Raw genomic sequence first — 18,448 nt, 5'->3', positions numbered from 1 at the left:
CAAGTGTCATAGGCAACTAAGAATTATATTTTGCATGGTCTGAAACTGTGCTCTTCTTTATCTGACTGAAGCACTGATGAGTCTCTTTCTTCTAATTAATGATTTAAAAAACTGAGTATAGTTCTCTACAATGCAAGACAGATTTTAAAATTCATGGTTTTCTTTACTTTTAATTTTTGCCCTCTTGGTCCTATGGTATTTCTATAGAAGTGCATTCAATATATTAATTCTAAACACAGTAACCATTGGTAAAATTGTTCCTCTTTTTGCTAGACTTTCAAAAACCCAATGACTGGCTATAGTTTGGATCTTAAAATTGTCCCCAAAGGCCCATGGTAAATGCTTAAACTCCAACCTGGTTCTTTTGAGAGGTGAGAGACCCCTCAGGTCTTTGAGAATAGTGGGAATCACTGAGTCATTAAGGGCCTGTTCTTGATGGAGATTATAGAACCCTGGTCTCCTATTACCTCTCTTGCCACACATGAGATGAGCAATGTGCTGTACCTTGTTATATTACAATGAGGGGATACACTACCCCTCAAAATTAGGCCAACCAAATACAAACTGTAACTTCTAAAATTGTGAATTATGCCAGTACCATGCTGTTTTTGTTACTATTGCTCTGTAATATAGTTTAAAATCTGGTATGGCGATACCACCTGTTTACTCTTCCTGTTTAGAATTACTTTAGCTATTATGTGTCTCTTATTTTTCCATATGAATTTCATAATTGCTTTTTCAATTTCTGTGAGGAATGCTGTTGGGATTTTGATTGGCATTGCATCGAACATGTAAAGTGCTTTTGTTAATATGGCAATTTTAATGATATTAATTCTGCCTATCCATGAGCGAGGTATATCTTTCCATCTCCTAAAGTCATTTCTATTTCTTTCTTTAGGGTTCTGTAGTTTTCATTGTATAGATCTTTCACCTCTCTTGTTAGGTTGATTCCCAGGTATTTTTTTTTTTTTGAGGATATTGTGAATGGGGTAGTTGTCCTCATTTCCATTTCAGAGAATTTGTCACTGATATACAGGAATGCCTTTGATTTATGGGTGTTGATTTTATATCCTGCCACTTTGCTGAATTCATGGACTAGTTCTAGAAGTTTCTTGGTAGAATTTTTTGGGTCTGCTAGGTATAGGATCATGTCATCAGCAAATGGTGCTAATTTAAGTTCTTCTATTCCTATATGTATGACTTTAATTTCTTTTATCTGTCTAATTGCTCTGGCTAGTGTTTCAAGAACTATGTTGAATAGAAGTGTTGAGAGAGGGCATCCATGATTACAGAGCAATAGTAACAAAAACAGCATGGTACTGGCACCAAAACAGGCTGGTAGACAAATGGTACAGAATAGAGGACACAGAGACCAATCCACAAAAATACAACTACCTTATATTAGACAAAGGGGCTAAAAGCATGCATGGAGAAAGAATAGCATCTTCAACAAATGGCACTGGGAGAACTGGAAATCCAGACGCAACAAAATGAAATTGAATCCCTTTCTCTCGCTATGCACAAAAGTTAACTCAAAATCGATCAAGGAGCTAGGAATCAAACCAGACACTCTGCGGTCTAATAGAAGAAAAAGTTGGCCCTAATCTTGATCATGTGGGGGCAGGCCCCAAATTCCTTAATAAGACACCTTTAGCACAAGAGTTAAAAACAACAAATGGGACAAATTCAAATCAAAAAGTTTTTTCTCAGCAAGAGAAATAATATGTGAGTGAATAGGGAGCCTACATCCTGAGAACAAATTTTTACCCCTCACACATCAGATAGAGCTCTAATCTCTAGAGTATACAAAGAATTCAAAAAGTTAAACAACAACAACAACAACAACAACAAAAACCCAAATAACCCAATCAACAAATGGGCCAAGGACCTGAACAGACACTTCTCAGAAGAGGATATACAATCAAACAAATACATGAAAAAATGCTCACCATCTCTAGCAATCAGAGAAATGCAAATTAAAACTACTCTAAGATACCATCTCACTCCAATAAGAATAGCAGCCATTATGAAGTCAAACAACAATAAATGCTGGTGAGGATGCGGGAAAAAGGTACACTCATACATTGCTGGTGGGACTGCAAATTGGTGCAGCCAATTTGGAAAGCAGTATGTAGATTCCTTGGAAAGCTGGGAATGGAACCACCATTTGACCCAGCTATTCCCCTTCTCGGACTATACCCAAAAGACCTAAAAAGAGCATACTACAGGGACACAGCCATATCAATTTTTATAGCAGCACAATTCACAATAGCTAGACTATGGAACCAACCTAGATGCCCCTCAATAGATGAATGGATTAAAAAATGTGGATTTACACATAATGGAATATTACTCAGCACTAAAAAATGACAATATCATGGCATTTGCAGGGAAATGGATGGCATTAGAGGAGATTATGCTAAATGAAGTTAGCCAGTCCCTAAAAACAAATGCCGAATGTCTTCTCTGTTATAAGGGGGGGGGGGTGATTCAAAATGGGATAGGGAGGAAGAGCATGATAAGAAGATTACCACTAAATAGGGAAGAGAGGTGGGAGGGAAAAAAGAGGGAGAAGGGTAATTGCATGGAAATGGAAGGAGACCCTCATCATTATACAGAATACATGTATGATGTTGTGAGGAGGAAAAAAAAAAAAGAAATGTGTCACATTAAATTGGGTAGAGAGATGTGATGGGAGGGGAGGGGAGGGGCTGAGGGGATAGGAAGGGCAGCAGAATAAAATAGACATTATTATTGCTGTATGTATATGTGACTGTATGAGCAATGTGATTCTGCAACCTGTACAATCAGAAAAATGGGAAATTATACCCCATTTGATTCAAATGTATGAATTATCAAGATCATTGTACTGTCAGGTGTAGTTAATAAAAAATTGTGAATGAAATTAAACTTTTCTCTTTTTAAACTGATTATCTAATGTGTGTCTTAAAACTTTTCTCTTTATAAGCTGATTATCTAATGTGTTTCATAAAAAAGCATTTGCTAACACACTAACCTGGCTAATAGTTTTAGTTACTACATTTATCCTTCATGTAAGACATAAAATTTCATTTTTAAATCAAATATTTTTTAAAAATGCTCTTACCAAATCAATGGCCAAAAAAAATTCTACATTCCAGAAATTAAGAATTTTAGTAAATATGGAAATATGGAGCCATTTTCATTTTGGTATTAGTAGGAAAGTGCTCAAACATGTCTTTTTTGCAATAAACTTGGATATTATTTGATATGTGTGTGTCTGTGTGTGTGTGTGGGGGGGACTTGCATTATGAATGATTTTCACATGTGCTTATTTAACCACTGAAAATTTTATTTTAGGGCACAATGAATAGTAGTTGTAAAATACTATTTTAAAAAATACTTAAATTTTCAATGATGTAAAAATATATATGTCTTAGTGATTTAAGTTGTTACCTTTTAAATACTAACTTTCTAAACATATAATTGTCTTTTATCTACATTTACATTCTGCTGCATTGCACTCTCATAAGAACTTAGTTCTTTTTAATATTTTTAAATCTCTTGAATATTTTTATAGCAGCCTTCTATGTCAAAAATTTCTTTCCTATATTCACATTTAGTTTTACTTATGAACTTCAAAAATTCTATTGAAAACATCAAATTAGTAACAATTTAGATGTTGAACTGTATTCTGTCAAAAATTTTCATTCACTAAAGAAGACAAACATAAGTTCTTTAAAACCTTCAAAAATAATTTGGAGTCTTATTAAGGAAGTCAGGGTATAATCCAACATGATGAAGATTTTGGCCTAATCTTTCTTCTAATAGGGGGAGTGTCTCTGGTTTAATTCCCTAGGATCTTGATCCAGTTTTAGTTGAGTTTTGTGCATGGTGAGAGATAGGGGTTTAATTTTATTTCATTGCATATGGATTTTGGTTTTCCCAGCACCATTTGTTGAAGAGGCTATCTTTTCTTTAATGTATGTTTTTGGTGCCTTTGTCTAATATCATTGTAGTTGGATTTGTCTCTGTGTCCTCTATTCTGTACCATTGGTCTACAAGTCTATTTTGTTGCCAATTTCATGCTGTTTTTGTTACTGTTGCTGTGTAGTTTAGTTTAAGGTCTGGTATAGTGATGCCACCTGCTTCACTCTTCTTGCTAAAGATTGCTTTAGCTATTCTGGGTCTCTTATTTTTCCAGATGAATTTCATGACTACTTCTAGGCTTACAGTGTTCCTGTAGGGTTCCAATACCTCTCCTTTGTGGGGAAGGATGTTATTAACAGATCCCAATGTCAACAATATACTACCTATAAATAATTTGTTGCTATTAAGATGTTTACAGTTTGGTCACAATTTACAGAATTGTTAATTTGATTATTATCTATAGTATAATCACTAGGTTTGCAAAAACATTTACAGTTTCTGACAGTGGGAAATGAACTGGGGTGAAGCTTTGAATGATATGCTGAGGAGGCAGGATGTGAGGATATAGAGTTAATATATCTTAGGAAGTATGAAAGAGAAATCTAATGAAGAGGGCTAGTAGGAAGAGAATAGACTGGAAATAATTTGGGTAGACAAGTTCATGGGAAGACAGTAGAGTACATAAAACAAACACACATATGTATTCAGAAAAATAAAAGGTGGTAAGATAATACAAATTTTAGAGGAAAAACAGGGTATATACATCACACCTATAATATATTATTCAGACACTCCAGTCCTCAAATCCTAATTCATGCAAAGTACTTGGTTTCACATATGTTGGGGATGTGAGAGCAGGAGGACAGAGGAAGAGATGAGAGAAAAAAGGAAGTAACCAGGATTATTGATTGTTTTGGATATCAGTATCTTCCCTGCTTCCTTTCTCATCCAATGGGTGGAGTTGTCTATTGTTAGCTGGTATCTCTGCTCTCAGTATGGTGAAGATAACGAGGTGGGAAGGCTGGATCTGATGCATGGCACATGGAAGTTAGGCATGGCACCTGAGCACCCAGTCCTATGTCCCTATCTTGCCTGAAGATTTCCCAGTTCCTGGTCTCTCTGTTCTTCTACAAACTTTTGCCCCATTTCCCTCTCCCTTAGCAGTTCCCAATTAAGGGAACTGTCTCATTGGGGCTCCTGTGGGTGGTTCCCTGGTTGCATTGCACACCCCTCCCACTGTAAGCTGTTTTGTGTTGGGCAGTTGCTATGCCAGGTTACAGCTGCTGGGAGAGGAGGGTGTTGGTAACAAGGTACCTGGCCAGCTGGAGTTCCAATCTGCGGGCTGCCCCCACTAAATATGGCAAGGAAATTGACCCAAGTTGGAGGCAGCCTGCTTCCAGTGCTGGGGTGTCACATGGGGTGGGGGAAGCCAGGCAATGGCACTGTAGGATGTGTTCAGAAATGAGCTCTGTGACATTTTACACTGCAGTTTTGGGCTGTCTTCAGAGCCTGTGACATTTCCCCAGGTGCAGGCAGGTTGTTATGTAGGGAGCTATGTCAGTAGCTGCCCAGTGGAGTCACAAGATGGAGGCAACCAGGGGAGCCTCTCATTGGTAGTTGGGGGCCCACAGGGGAGTGGTAGCCAGAGTTTCTGTGGGTAGGTAGCAGCTGACTCTCCTGAATGGGAGTGGACAATGAGTTTAATTCCTTTTTTTTTTTTTTTACACAATTAATTTTCCTCATTGTTTTGGTAGGAACTGAGATTTAGCTGTTGCCCTGGTGTAACAACTCCATGTCTTACCTAGAAAAATCTGAATTCTGAAAGCTTAGTTTGGGGGATGGAGAACCCTTCTCATTCTCTTTGTAAATGCAACCATTGACACGATTCTTTCTCCTCAGATATTCCACAGATTCGCCTGGTGGATGGGGGCAGTCGCTGTGCAGGCAGAGTGGAGGTTTTTTACCAGCATTCCTGGGGCACTCTCTGTGGCTACAGCTGGGACCTGAATGATGCCCACGTGGTGTGCAGACAAGTGGGCTGTGGAGAGGCCCTAAATGCCCTGCACAGGGCATTCTTTGGGGAAGGATCAGGGCCCATCTGGCTGGATAACCTGGACTGCACAGGAGAGGAGTCCCATTTGTGAAGTGCTCTTCCCTAGGCTGGGGTCAAAACTACTGCACACACAAGGTGGATGCAGGTGTCATCTGCTCAGGTATGGCCAGTGAATTCCCACTGTATTGGAGAATGAAAAGGTCTAAGGAAGTGGGAGAGTAGAAAAAGAACAGTGCATAGAGGACAGAGAGGTTCTTTCATAGACCCTGAGTGTTTGAAATAGCTGCAGACAATGAGCTTCATTGGTTTCTTTTCTTGTAAACTTCAAATATTCTACTTTTCTTTCTCAATTCTCTTTATTGATAAGATAGGCTTGTTGTAGGATGATTCACTTAAAATCAATCTTCATAATTTTTGTTTCTCTACTTTACTATTTTTAGAATTATACATAAATTACCACACATTCTCTGTTTGCAGTACTTTTCAAAAGACACAGAAGAATGAGGCTTTGCTTTTCTCTATTGAAATGAGTGTTTATATATGTAAAGCCAGAGATAATTTTGTACTGGGTCAGTAGGTGTATGGGCAAAGGAATGGGATTGAAAACCTCACAGGAGAATTTTGAATTTCTGGAAAGTTGCCATTCTTCTTTCCATATTTAGACATGAGAATTCTTAACACATTGGCAGGAAGAGCTAGAGAACTGTGAATTAAATACCCTGAGTCACAGCCTTTCCTTCCATCATTACTACAGTAGATTCTTGTTACATTTGCTTTTCAAAGCAGCATCTGTATAAACTCATACTTGGAAAGGTTAATGTAACCCAGTCCTGGATAATGTTGAGTTCCATAAAATATTAGTGCATATTAATTATGGTAAGAGAACATATAGTTCAGGACCAGGATATTTATTCAGTGATCTCCCACAAATACACTGAGTTAACTGGTATTCACATACCAAACTAGCTTGATAAGGGACAATAAACAAGGTGAGTGCCTGTTTTTAGTATATTAAAAAGAAATGACATATTCAAGAGGGAGGAAGTTTAGAAGTTTCCAACCTTAAGCAGCCCATCATGAAGACAGATGCATCCTTCCTGGGGAATGGAAAAGAAATCAACCTTAGGCTTCAGACTTAAAACCCAGGACAAGACCTGCCAGAATGGAACCTGGTGTCCTGTAGAGTCTGACAACACTGATTTCTAAACCAGTGCCCTCTGACTGAGAATCTAGAACTGTGTTTAGTCAGCAGAAAAAGACTGTCTCCACCACCACGCCTCCAAGCTGCCTTGGCAGAGAAGGAAGTAAGACTCCACCTGTTAAGGAGCAGGGCATAGGGCTGGTATAGAACTTTGTGTTGGAGCTCAGTGCCAGGCCCACCATGGGGGAGTGATACTCAGCACTCAGTGGGAATTAGAGACCTTAACTCTAGGACTGAGATCATAGAGCAAGAAAGACCTGAGTGCTGGTGGGACATATCCGAGTAGAGCCTGTGATTGGCTGCAGGAGTCCTAGTCTTTGAGTCCACCTCAGCAGTAGGCAGCATTGAGGGCCTTGGTGAATTCCCAGTTCTGTGCTGTCCCATCTGGCTGTTTCCTAGGGTAGTGAAATAGCATGGCAGCATTGGTGGCCACAGGACCACTCTCCTCATTCCTCCCCATAGCCCATACAGCACACTATGGAGAAAGTACAGAGTTAAGTCTCTGCTTGGGGGTGAAAATATAGTGGGCCACCCAGATTTGACCTGGAGCTTTGGGATCTTTACATGTTATAACACACCTCACAAAGATTAAAGATAAAGAGTCTCAAGGAATCAAGAGAAAAGAAACAAACAACACATAAGGGTGGCCTAATTCACCTGATGACAGTCTTCTCAACAGCAAACATATAGACCAAAAGTGAGTGAGTGTCATGAGATTTTCATAGAGTGAAAGAAAACCCTGCCAATCAAAAATACAGAACACATTGACAATAGCTAAATTGTGGAACCAACCTAGATATCCTTCAGTAGACGAATGGATAAAACAACTGTGGATATATATATATATATATATATATATATACACACACACACACACACACACACACACAATGGAATATTACTCAGCATTAAAAGAGAACAAAATCATGGCATTTGCAAGTAAATGAATGGAGTTGGAGAATATTATGCTAAAGGAAGAAAGCCAATCCCAATAAACCAAAGGCCAAATGTTTTCTCTGATATGTGGATGTTGATCCATAATGGGGACAGGTGCAGAGAGATCATGGGAGTAATGGAAGAACTTGATAGAGCAAAGGGGAGGGAGGGGAAGGAACGGAGCAGGTGGATAGGAAAGATGGTAGAATGAGATGGACATCATTACCATAAGTACACGTATGAAGACACGAATATTGTGACTCTACCTTGTGAACAATCAGAGACAGGAGAAATCAAGAGCTATATTTGTACTATGAATTGAAATGCATTCTGCTGTCATGTGTAACAAATTAGAATAAATAAATATTTTTTTTAAAAAATATAGAACATTGAAAAATTATCCTTTAGAAACACAGGAAATATGAAGACATATACCAGACAGTCCCCAGAAAAATTACCATATAATATATTAATCAACTGCTGAGAATATATCCAAAGATGATAAAATAAATAAAATTGGGTTGTTAAAGAGACAGGAGTATCTAAGAAATGGAATTGATGTAAGTGTCCATCAACTGATAAATGGATAAATAAATTAAAATAAATGTATGCAATGTAACGTTCTTTAGGGAAGAAAAGGAATGAAATCCTTTCATTTACTATGTGAAATAACTCAGGCAAAGAAAGAAAAGTGCTTTATAATCTTACTATGTGTTAAATCTGAAAGAGTTGACCATATGGAATTTGAAACTGGAATTGTGATTACTATAGGCTGGAGAGTGTAGGGGATAGAGATGGAAGGCTACAGATGGTAAATGAATAAGAGGTTTTGCTTAGATAAGAGCAAGACCTTCTGGTGCACCACTACACAGTAGGGTGACTATAGAAAACAATAATAAACTACATTTCAAAAAGTCATAAGAAAGCATTTGGAAATTTTCAACAAAAAGAAATAAAGTGTGTGAGGAGACAAAGATAACACAATGTATACATACACCAGCACATCTCTTTACCCTTTAAAATGTACACTATTTGTGTTTTTAGGTATCTGTTGAAATAAATTTAAGGGGAAAGAAATAGAAAAATGAGAAGATATGGGGGAAGATTTTATAGTTTACATTGATGGATTCAATGATACAAGAAAAGTGCATTGGAAGGTAAATTTTATAAGAATAGGAACAAGGAGACAAATAGAGTTTTTTGAAAACAGAGAAAACTTACAGTATATGGAAGATGGCAACAGAAGGGTGACAAAGAGCACACATGAATTATCTGAGCATCACTTAACACCCTGGGTATATGATGAGGAAATCTGTTTACATTTGTGTTAATCCTGTACACCTTAGCTATACAAAAGGAGAAGAATTATTTACAAAAGTGACTCAAAGTTATGTCATTGAGGTCAGAATGGGGAACGAAAAGATCCCATGGATGACACATTTTTCAGAAACTTGAAACATTTTAGTTCCCATTTCTTGTGCAGCTCCACAAAGATAGCAATATTATTTCCTTGATATATATGTATCCAGAACAACAACAACAAAAAAAAAATCCAAACCCACACTTCTATAACATGGAAACTTTGGGTATATGTTTTGAATAAGAAAACATGGAAGGAGACTCTCAAAATTGCCTTTATAAAATGTTTCCTACATTAGGACTGGGCAGAACGTTTAGATTGTGTCTTCCTTGAAGACCTCTCTGCCCCATTTTTACCCTTTCCCAGTGAAAGGCATTTTAAACAATACTGGGCCTCTAATGACCACTCACCTTGTCCCCTGCCTTGATGGACAGGTTATGCTGACACCTCTGGCTTTCAAAGGTAACTTGGAAGCCCAATGGTAAAGTTTGCTCTTTGAGGCAGGCACTTGACCTTTGTGGACCACTGCCTGGGCAAATACAACATCTGATGGAGACAATCCCACGTACTCAGGGGACACAGTTCTGTGACCTGAAAAGAATAGTAGGATTGTGGAGTGATGGACAAGGAGACAGGTGGACAGAGAGATGAGGTTTCTGGACCCAAAATTGAATACTGTATTTAATTTTTATGCCTCAATAAAGACTCGGGTAGGTTAGCTTCGTTTTGTGCCTCAAAACTCAAAGAAGAAACGTCTAACACAACTCAGAGGGAGCAATGCATGTCAATACTTTCAAGACTTGAAAAATTACCATTCTGGGTAAATTATACCAATTTAGGCCTCTTCAGTAATGTTGAAGCCTTCATAGTTTTTCCTCATGATTCAAGAAGAAGGACTATTCTGAACATATAATTGATAATTATTGTTCACACACTAGAGGTCCAGATGAACCAACCTCAACATTCAGACCTCTGGAATTTTGTGACTGTTGATTGGTCAAACTGAGTGAATAGGTTCAATATATCTCCTTATTTTTTTTTTGTTTAGGGGGTTTTGTTTTGGTTGTTATTGTCGTTGTTGTTACTGGAGATGAAACTCAAGGATACTTAAACACTGAGCCACATCCTAACCCCTTTCTTATATTTTTATATTTAGAGACAGGTTCTCCCTGAGTTGCTTAGCATCTGGCTGTTGCTTGAGACTGGCTTTTAACTCACAATCCTCTTGTCTCATCCTTCTGAGAGTCACTGGGACTACAGGCATGTGCCAGAGCACCTGTTGCACCTTACTTTTATTTGAGAATGTATTTTGTATAAGCAAAATAGGTGCACATGATGGTAAACAATAAAATGGTTATATTATTTACCTCAACCATCTGGTAATGCAGATGAGAAAGGAAAATCATTTTTTATCTCCAAATTCCTTTATACCATTGATATTTTATCAAAACTGGTATGTATTTTTGCCAATAGTACTAATGAGGATTTCTAAACCACTGATATAAGAAATGCCTATTTAGTTGAAGAACTATGTTGACCGTAGTAATACCTACCTCTGGAATCAGGGGAATCTGGGTTTACAGAATAATGTATCTACTCTTGAACCATAAATTGACTGTTCTATTTATATTTCATTAGATACAACAGAGTAATTTAACCCGTGAGAATAACAAGTGGGGATCACCTCTGTGTAGATGGTAGCTGACTCTAATTTGTACATCAATTATGTTCAAAAGAAAATGTTTTGAGTTTCCTGGATGCATGTTATTTCATTAAAAATGCCTGGAAAACAACAAATAATTAATATAGTTTTAAAGATAAATAAAAATATTGTTGATTTTGCAAAAAACACTGCCCCTGAACACTTCAGGATCTCTGTTCAGCAAAATGACAGACACTCAATTGATGGTCTGAGTACGTGTTCTGTATAAATTTTACTCTTCCCTCTCTCAGACTTATAACTGGATTAGGTCTCTCTGATCTGTGAATAGTAGAGGAGCAAAGGTGAAACCTACACTGGATAATCTTTTTTTTTTATCTGAAATGCTTCCAATTTTCATTAGTGTAATTTATACAAAAGTTCTTTGTGAAGGTATGATACTGCAATAGAATGTTTTTCTTAGTCCAGTGCCGAAGAAAATGTGCCACATAACATTTCAACTGAAGAACACTACAATCATATATTCCACTGAATTGTCTCAGAAAACAAAAGTAATGTTATTCTACCTCAATTGAGGCATTCTATATTGGGATCTAGTAACATACAATATACAATTAAATGAAAAAGAATTAGTGCTTCTGTAGACAACTTTCTGTATCTAATCGAACCAGAACTTTAATAAGTCATGCACAACTCATGATGGTGGTGATGCTAACCCCTAGTGTGGAGATGTCCTGAATGGAAAGAGAAAAAAGAGAAAAAGATCTGGCTGCATCCACAGGGAGAGCCTACATTAATGATTTCTGTTCTGGAGTCTGATCTTTACTGTTCCTGTCACTGGACACCAATATTGATAGCTGAGCTTTATGATGCCCAGCAGGTCTCATACTCTGTAAAACATACCATGTGAAAGTATAATGATTTCAATTTGAAATTTTGTATTGTCATTGTGACTTTCCAAGTAAGGTACATTGTCATCACTCCTCTGTAAAAATGATATAAATTAAAAAGTCCTTGTAATTACAAATCCACACTTGATGTTAATATATCAGTTTCAGAGAGAAATGATAGTATTCTAATTACAATGCTTTAAATAAAATTTTAATAAAGTAGATAAATACTTTTGATGTTAATTCCATTTTGAAGACTTACTTTGGAAAAATAATCACTGATCATATTATTCTCTTCAGCAAGAATTCTCTAATGAACTTTTTCAAGACATAAACTTCCTTACATTCTTTTCCATACCGGTGGTCAAATGCCTGTCCAAAGGTCTAAATGTATGTTGAAATCTCTTCCTAATGAGATTCAATAGATATCTAATGGCTTCTTCCAACTCCACTTATTAGTAAGAAAATAATCCCTCAAAACAAAATAAAACAAAAATTCAAAAATCATGCTCAAATCTCTTGATAACTTCGTGTGTGTGTGTGTGTGTGTGTGTGTGTGTGTGTGTATACTTCTCTTCCTACTTCTAAATTCTCTTACTGTCTTAGGAAGTATGATATAAAAACCCTGATTATTTTAGTCAAAATAACCTGGTGTCATCTCAGTCTCACACTATTTGGTGGACTCTCCCCTCATCTCTAAATGGAAAATAAATATAAATTGTCATATTTTGATACATACTGATATTTTAATTCATTAACAAATGTTAAGTTAGTTGAATTTTTTAGTGAAGAAAAAGTTCTTGAGGACAAAATTGTGAAAATTAAGCCCGGTTATTTTCTACTGGAGTTCAAATTCAGTTGATTGATGTAGGTAGTATAAAAAAAGAAGTTGACTGATAGAGACAGATATACAGACACACACACAGGTATCTTTTTTTAATATGAAGTATATTATGTTCATATAGAAAAAAGCAAAAACACATATATTACACAAACACACACAGTTTTATAAATATACATTTATTTCTTAAATCGATAATTCAGAATTGATCTTTTAAATTCCTCCTTGTATATTTGTTTTCACATACTTGCTCCAGAAATTTCCATTCTGATACAAAATGTTGAAAACACTCTCAACACACTGGGAAAAGAAAAACTCCCAAGCATTGCCTGAGACATGTACCTCCAAATTCCAAGCCGAGATACTCATTTTGATGGTTAATATCCTCCTTAGGATTTGTGCCTTTGGAAGGAGGAGCTGGACATTGCTCTGGGTGAGTGGAAGTGAATTCTGGAGGAGAGTGGATTCCAGTATGTGATGGAAATTTCACCTTCCCAATGGCCCAGATCATTTGTGCAGAGCTGGGGTGTGGCCAGGCTGTATCTTTCCTAGGGAACCTGCCCACCAGAGAGCCTGGTGAACTAGTCTGGGCTGAAGAGTTCCACTGTGAGGGGCAGGAGCCTGAGCTCTGGTTCTGTCCCAGAGTGCCCTGTCCTGGAGGAAGCTGCCCACACAGAGGGGCTGTGCAAGTTGTCTGCTCAGGTGAGAATCCCACCTGAGCAGGATGTTAACCACCCTATAACTCTGAGATGGGTAAGAAAAATGTGGGATGTTACTAAAACCCAGTCTTCTACCAGGATATACAGATGTTCGGCTCATGAAAAATGGCAGCTCTCGGTGTGAAGGTCAAGTGGAGATGAAGACCTCTGGAGGCTGGAGAACACTCTGTGCCCCCAACTGGAATATGGCCAATGCCAATGTTGTCTGCCGTCAGCTGGGTTGTGGGGTTACCATCTCCACCCCAAAAGGAGAATACTTTGTGGAAGGAGAAGATGAGATCTGGAAACAACGATTCCACTGCTCAGGGTCTGAGTCCTTCTTGTGGAATTGTCCTGTGACTGCCCTGGGTGTTCCTGCCTGTGCCCATGGAAACACAGCCTCTGTGGTCTGCTCAGGTAAGAGAGGTCAGGGCTGACTGGTACTTGAGTGGCATGTCTCTAAGAGCAGACAGTGTGGAGAGCTGATGTTCCATAATAAAATATGATTCTTCTCAATGATCATTTATCCTTTAGGCCCTGACAAGTGGTTTTAAGTGGAATAGTTCTAAGTAAGCATTATTATTTATTGCAATTCATAGAGAAAACTCTATAACAATGCATGAAAACTCTGGGAAGTTTCTTGCACCATCAGAGAACATTAGCAGCTCCCAGAAGTCACCTGCTGTACATTCCTTCAGTCACTGCCCATCCTCCCCTTAGACTTCAGCTGCCAAAGAAAAATTTTGTCAGATTTGACCATTATGTAAAATCATGCAGTATCTTCTTTTGTTGTATCTACTTTGACTCTACATTGTGCTTAGAGTTTAACCATTATGCTATTTGTAGCAGAGCTTTCTCTATTTTTATTGCTGTTGAGTTTTATGCTGAATGACCACATGACCATGTATGGATACATTCAAGTGATATTGAGATTTGACGCTTGTTGACTTCCCAAATAATGATCCTACATATTTTCATGGTAATAGCTTCTGGTGTAGATATGTATGTATTTGTATCAGATTTTTTAATGCTTGTCCTTTTACTTTCACTCTCTTAATATGGTATTCTTTCAGGTGTCAAATGTAGTTCTTAATGAAGCACAGATTGTCAACATTTTTTGTACACTAAATAGAATCTTTCTACCATAAGAGCTTAAAAATATTCTCCCAGGGTATGTTATACATGTTTAATTCCTTTTCTTTTGCAAAATTGTACAATCTCTCTGAGGTTGATATTGTAAGCGTGTGTATGATGTGAAGAAAAATTACACATTATTGTTTGGGCAGCAATTTGACTCAGCATCATCACTGAAAAGGCTTTTCCCAACCACAGGGTCACCTTTGAAATAAACTGGGTGCAGATTTTCTTACGCATTCTATAGTCTGTTCCATTCAATTCTGTTGTTTGTGTATCCTTATACCCTTAATTGTTATAACTTCATAGCATGTCTGAGTAAGTTTCCTTTAAAGATTACTTTACAGTACCTCCTCTAATTGTGTAGTTTTTCTTGCCTAATGCGTTAGTCATACTTGTTCATATGCATTTTACATACATTTTAGAAGCAACTTTATATGTTTACTACAAATAAAAGCATGATGTTATTTAGATTGACATTGGATTTGGACTACACATGAATATGGAGATAATGATTTATGAGGTATATCTCTAATATCTCTCAAAGAACATACATAGCCTTTATAATATTTAGTCCTAGGTGTTTTTGTGTTTGAGGCTGTTAATGTTTCTTTTGGTGAAATATTATAGGAGTAACTTTAAATTATTTTCAGTTTTATTTTTTTGTGTGGGGTTTTTCTTTTTTTTCTTTCTTTCATTTAATTTATTTATTAATGTTAAATTGGTAATTATGAAAAAGTTTTAAGGATAGTATAAAATTGCCAGGTAATCTTAAACCAGATTTCCAAATGTAACTATTTTATTTTATTTTCTCCTTTGATCCATTTATGCCTAAATTTATCAAATCTTTCTGAATGAGTAATTAAGAGTAGGTGGATAATGTGTCTCATTACTCCTATAATATTTTCAAGAATTTCATATGTAACCACAATGCTGTTATAAAATTTCATAAATCCACCTTGATGTAACATAATTACATAGTGTATTAGTCTTGTTCAGATTTTTACTATTTTACTAAATATGTTATTCATGGTAAAAAAAAAATAGAGTAATGTACTGCATTCAGTTCAACATAACATTATGTTTCTTACTATGAAACTCTTATAATTTTTCTTTGTATCCCAGGATATTTTTGAAGAATACAAGCCAATAATTTTATGAAAAGTTCTCATTTTGAGCTATGGCAATAAGCAAAATAAGTAAGTAATAAGAGACCTTGTAAATCAATATTTGAGTCTGTTCTACATAAATGAAAATCGGCTTTGACTTTTTTCCAAAGTAGAAATTTAGACTATATATGTTAGAGAATTTATCACAAAATACATATCTTTCTTAACTTCATGCACAAGAATTTTTTTTTACCAGATTGGACATATCTAGGGCTATAAATGTGACCTACACCTTGTAGCAATCTCCTTTGTATTTTTCGATGGACTCCTTTTGGCTTGCACATATGATAGACGACATGGGTTTTTGTTTTTCTGTATCTGGCTTATTAAACAAAACACAATGTCTTCTAGTTCTTTCCATTTTGAAAATGACAGGATTTTTTTCTTCTTTTTGGCTATATATATAGCACTTATACTTTATGAATTTGTCTTTCAGTGAGCAGTTGGGGTGATTCCATACCATAGCTATTCTAAATAGTGCCACAACACACAAGGGAAGGTAGGATTACTGAGATTCAGTGTAATCTTGGCTGGATTGCTGCTTAATAAATTTTTCCCCCAAGATACCAATTCAAATAAAAATAAATTTCATTTTTTCTCATGATTTCCAGAATCAGGAACTTGCCAAAGGCTCTTTGGCAGTTGCCTCTTGGGGTCTCTCATGAGGTTGCACTTGTATTTCTTCTGGAACTCAGGTCATTTGAAGTCTTGGCCAAGATGGGAATCCAGGATAGTTCATTCACATGGCTGGTAGCTTCATGTTCAACTGAGGCTGCCGGCAGAACCATGTGCAAATGCTCTCTTCCACATGATGGTCTACAGAGTAGATTTCCCATAAAGTAAACTTCTTACTAAGTCAAGAGGAGGAGGCATGTCTTTGTTAACTAGGTTTCCAAGTCAAGCCATGCTGGCTTAACCACATTCTATTGCTTATAGACAACTAACTCACCACTGTCAGCCCAGATTGGGGGCTAGGAGGAATGAACTGTACAAGTCAATAGATAGAGTATCACAGATTTTATTTATATTATTAAACAATGGGTGTATTAAATATCCCACATATTTTCTGATTTCTACCTAGCATTATAAAACCAAAGTTCAAATGTTTTCTCTGATTTGTGGAAGCTAACCCACAAGAAGGGGTTAGTTAGGTTGCAGTGAGAGGAAAAATAGAAGTGCAGTAGATTAGACAATGGGAGATAGAGGGAAGGAGAGAGATAGGAAAAGCAAAGACAGTGGAATGAATCTGACGTAATTTTCCCAGGGGCACATAAGAAAACATCACAGTGAATCCCACCATCATGTACATCAATAAGAATGTAACTCTAACTGCAATAATATATATTCCATGCTTGTATAATTATACTAAAATGGATTTTTCTGTTACATGTAACTTAAAAGAGACATGAATTTTTAACAAAAATAGTAGCTTTAAGTACCTAAAACTTGTAGAGTATTAGGAGTGTTAGTTTCTCTCACCAGGTCTCTTAGTTCCATATCATATTTCCTATCCCTTTTTCTTTCTGTGCTTCACTCTGTATTTCCCCATGTTCTTCCATTTACTATTTTTATTTTGTGCTAATCTACCATGTTCTTAGACTCACCCACTGGTTTCTTATTTTTAGCTTCTGACTTTCAAATTCATTTAACTCTCAAATATTTATTGGATTTTTTTTTATAATTTCTCTGCCAAGATGCACATCCTATGAAACCTTCATAAAGGTATTTTGCTTCCTCTGGCAGTTAATTTAGGGTAGATCACCTTAAGTAAAAGTGATGGAAGTGGTTAGATATCCAGTATCATCTAAAAGAAAAACTCTACTTTCAATCCATTAAATATGATACCAGTTTTCAAGATGTTTAACAGGATTTCACTTCTTTGGCCCAAACTAAATTATATTTGTGTATTCCCAGAGAAATCAGGCAAACATGCTGAGATTGTCAGAGTTTCTCCTACTACCTTTGAATGAGAAATGCCTATAGGAGAAAATGGTTGATTCTAGTTTTTCCTTTCTCTGTACTTGACTCCAAAAATCTAACTGTCCTGGGAGCTGTGCAATGCTCTCCAGCAGCACTGATATATTCTACTTTCCAACAGCTGATGTAGACATTCCCATGTACTCAGGTGACACAGTTCTATGCCTACAGAGAATAGTGGGATTTTGGAGTGATGGATGAGGAGACATGTGGATCCATAAATGGAAATTTAGTCCTCATCAATAAAATTGAAGCCTTCATTCAGTTTTTCCTCATGATTCAAGAATAAGGTCTACTCTGAATAAATAATAGATAACTATGTTTTCATATACTAGAGGCCCAGATGGCACAACCTCAACATTCAGACTTCGGGATTTGGAGACTATAGATTGTTCAGACGGAGTGAATAGGTTTAATATGGCACTTTTTTTGTCTTTTGTTTTGGGGAGAGATACCAAACATTGAACTCAGGGGTTCTTAAACACTGAATCACATCCTAAGCCCTTTTTAATATATATTATTTAGAGACAGGCTGTCAATGCATTGCTTAGTGCCTTGCTGTTGCTGAGGCTGGCTTTGAACTCACAATCCTCTTGCATCAACAGCCTGAGACACTGGGA

At 36.8% G+C, this 18,448-nt stretch overlaps 1 protein-coding gene across 1 annotated transcript in view; it reads left to right on the top strand.

Annotated features, from left to right (window-relative positions):
- The window catches only part of LOC114104827 (antigen WC1.1-like), a 185,280-nt gene that overhangs the window by 100,097 nt on the left and 66,735 nt on the right, over positions 1-18,448 (top strand). The window contains 2 exon segments of the mRNA XM_071609306.1: positions 5,809-6,048; positions 6,051-6,122. Of these exon segments, the coding sequence (XP_071465407.1) occupies positions 5,809-6,048; positions 6,051-6,122 (312 nt within the window).

Source organism: Marmota flaviventris, chromosome 3 (assembly GCF_047511675.1).
Source record: "Marmota flaviventris isolate mMarFla1 chromosome 3, mMarFla1.hap1, whole genome shotgun sequence".
Lineage (NCBI taxonomy): Eukaryota > Metazoa > Chordata > Mammalia > Rodentia > Sciuridae > Marmota > Marmota flaviventris.
The sequence above is the reverse complement of the archived record's forward strand: the minus strand, read 5'-3'. Positions and strand labels throughout refer to the sequence as shown.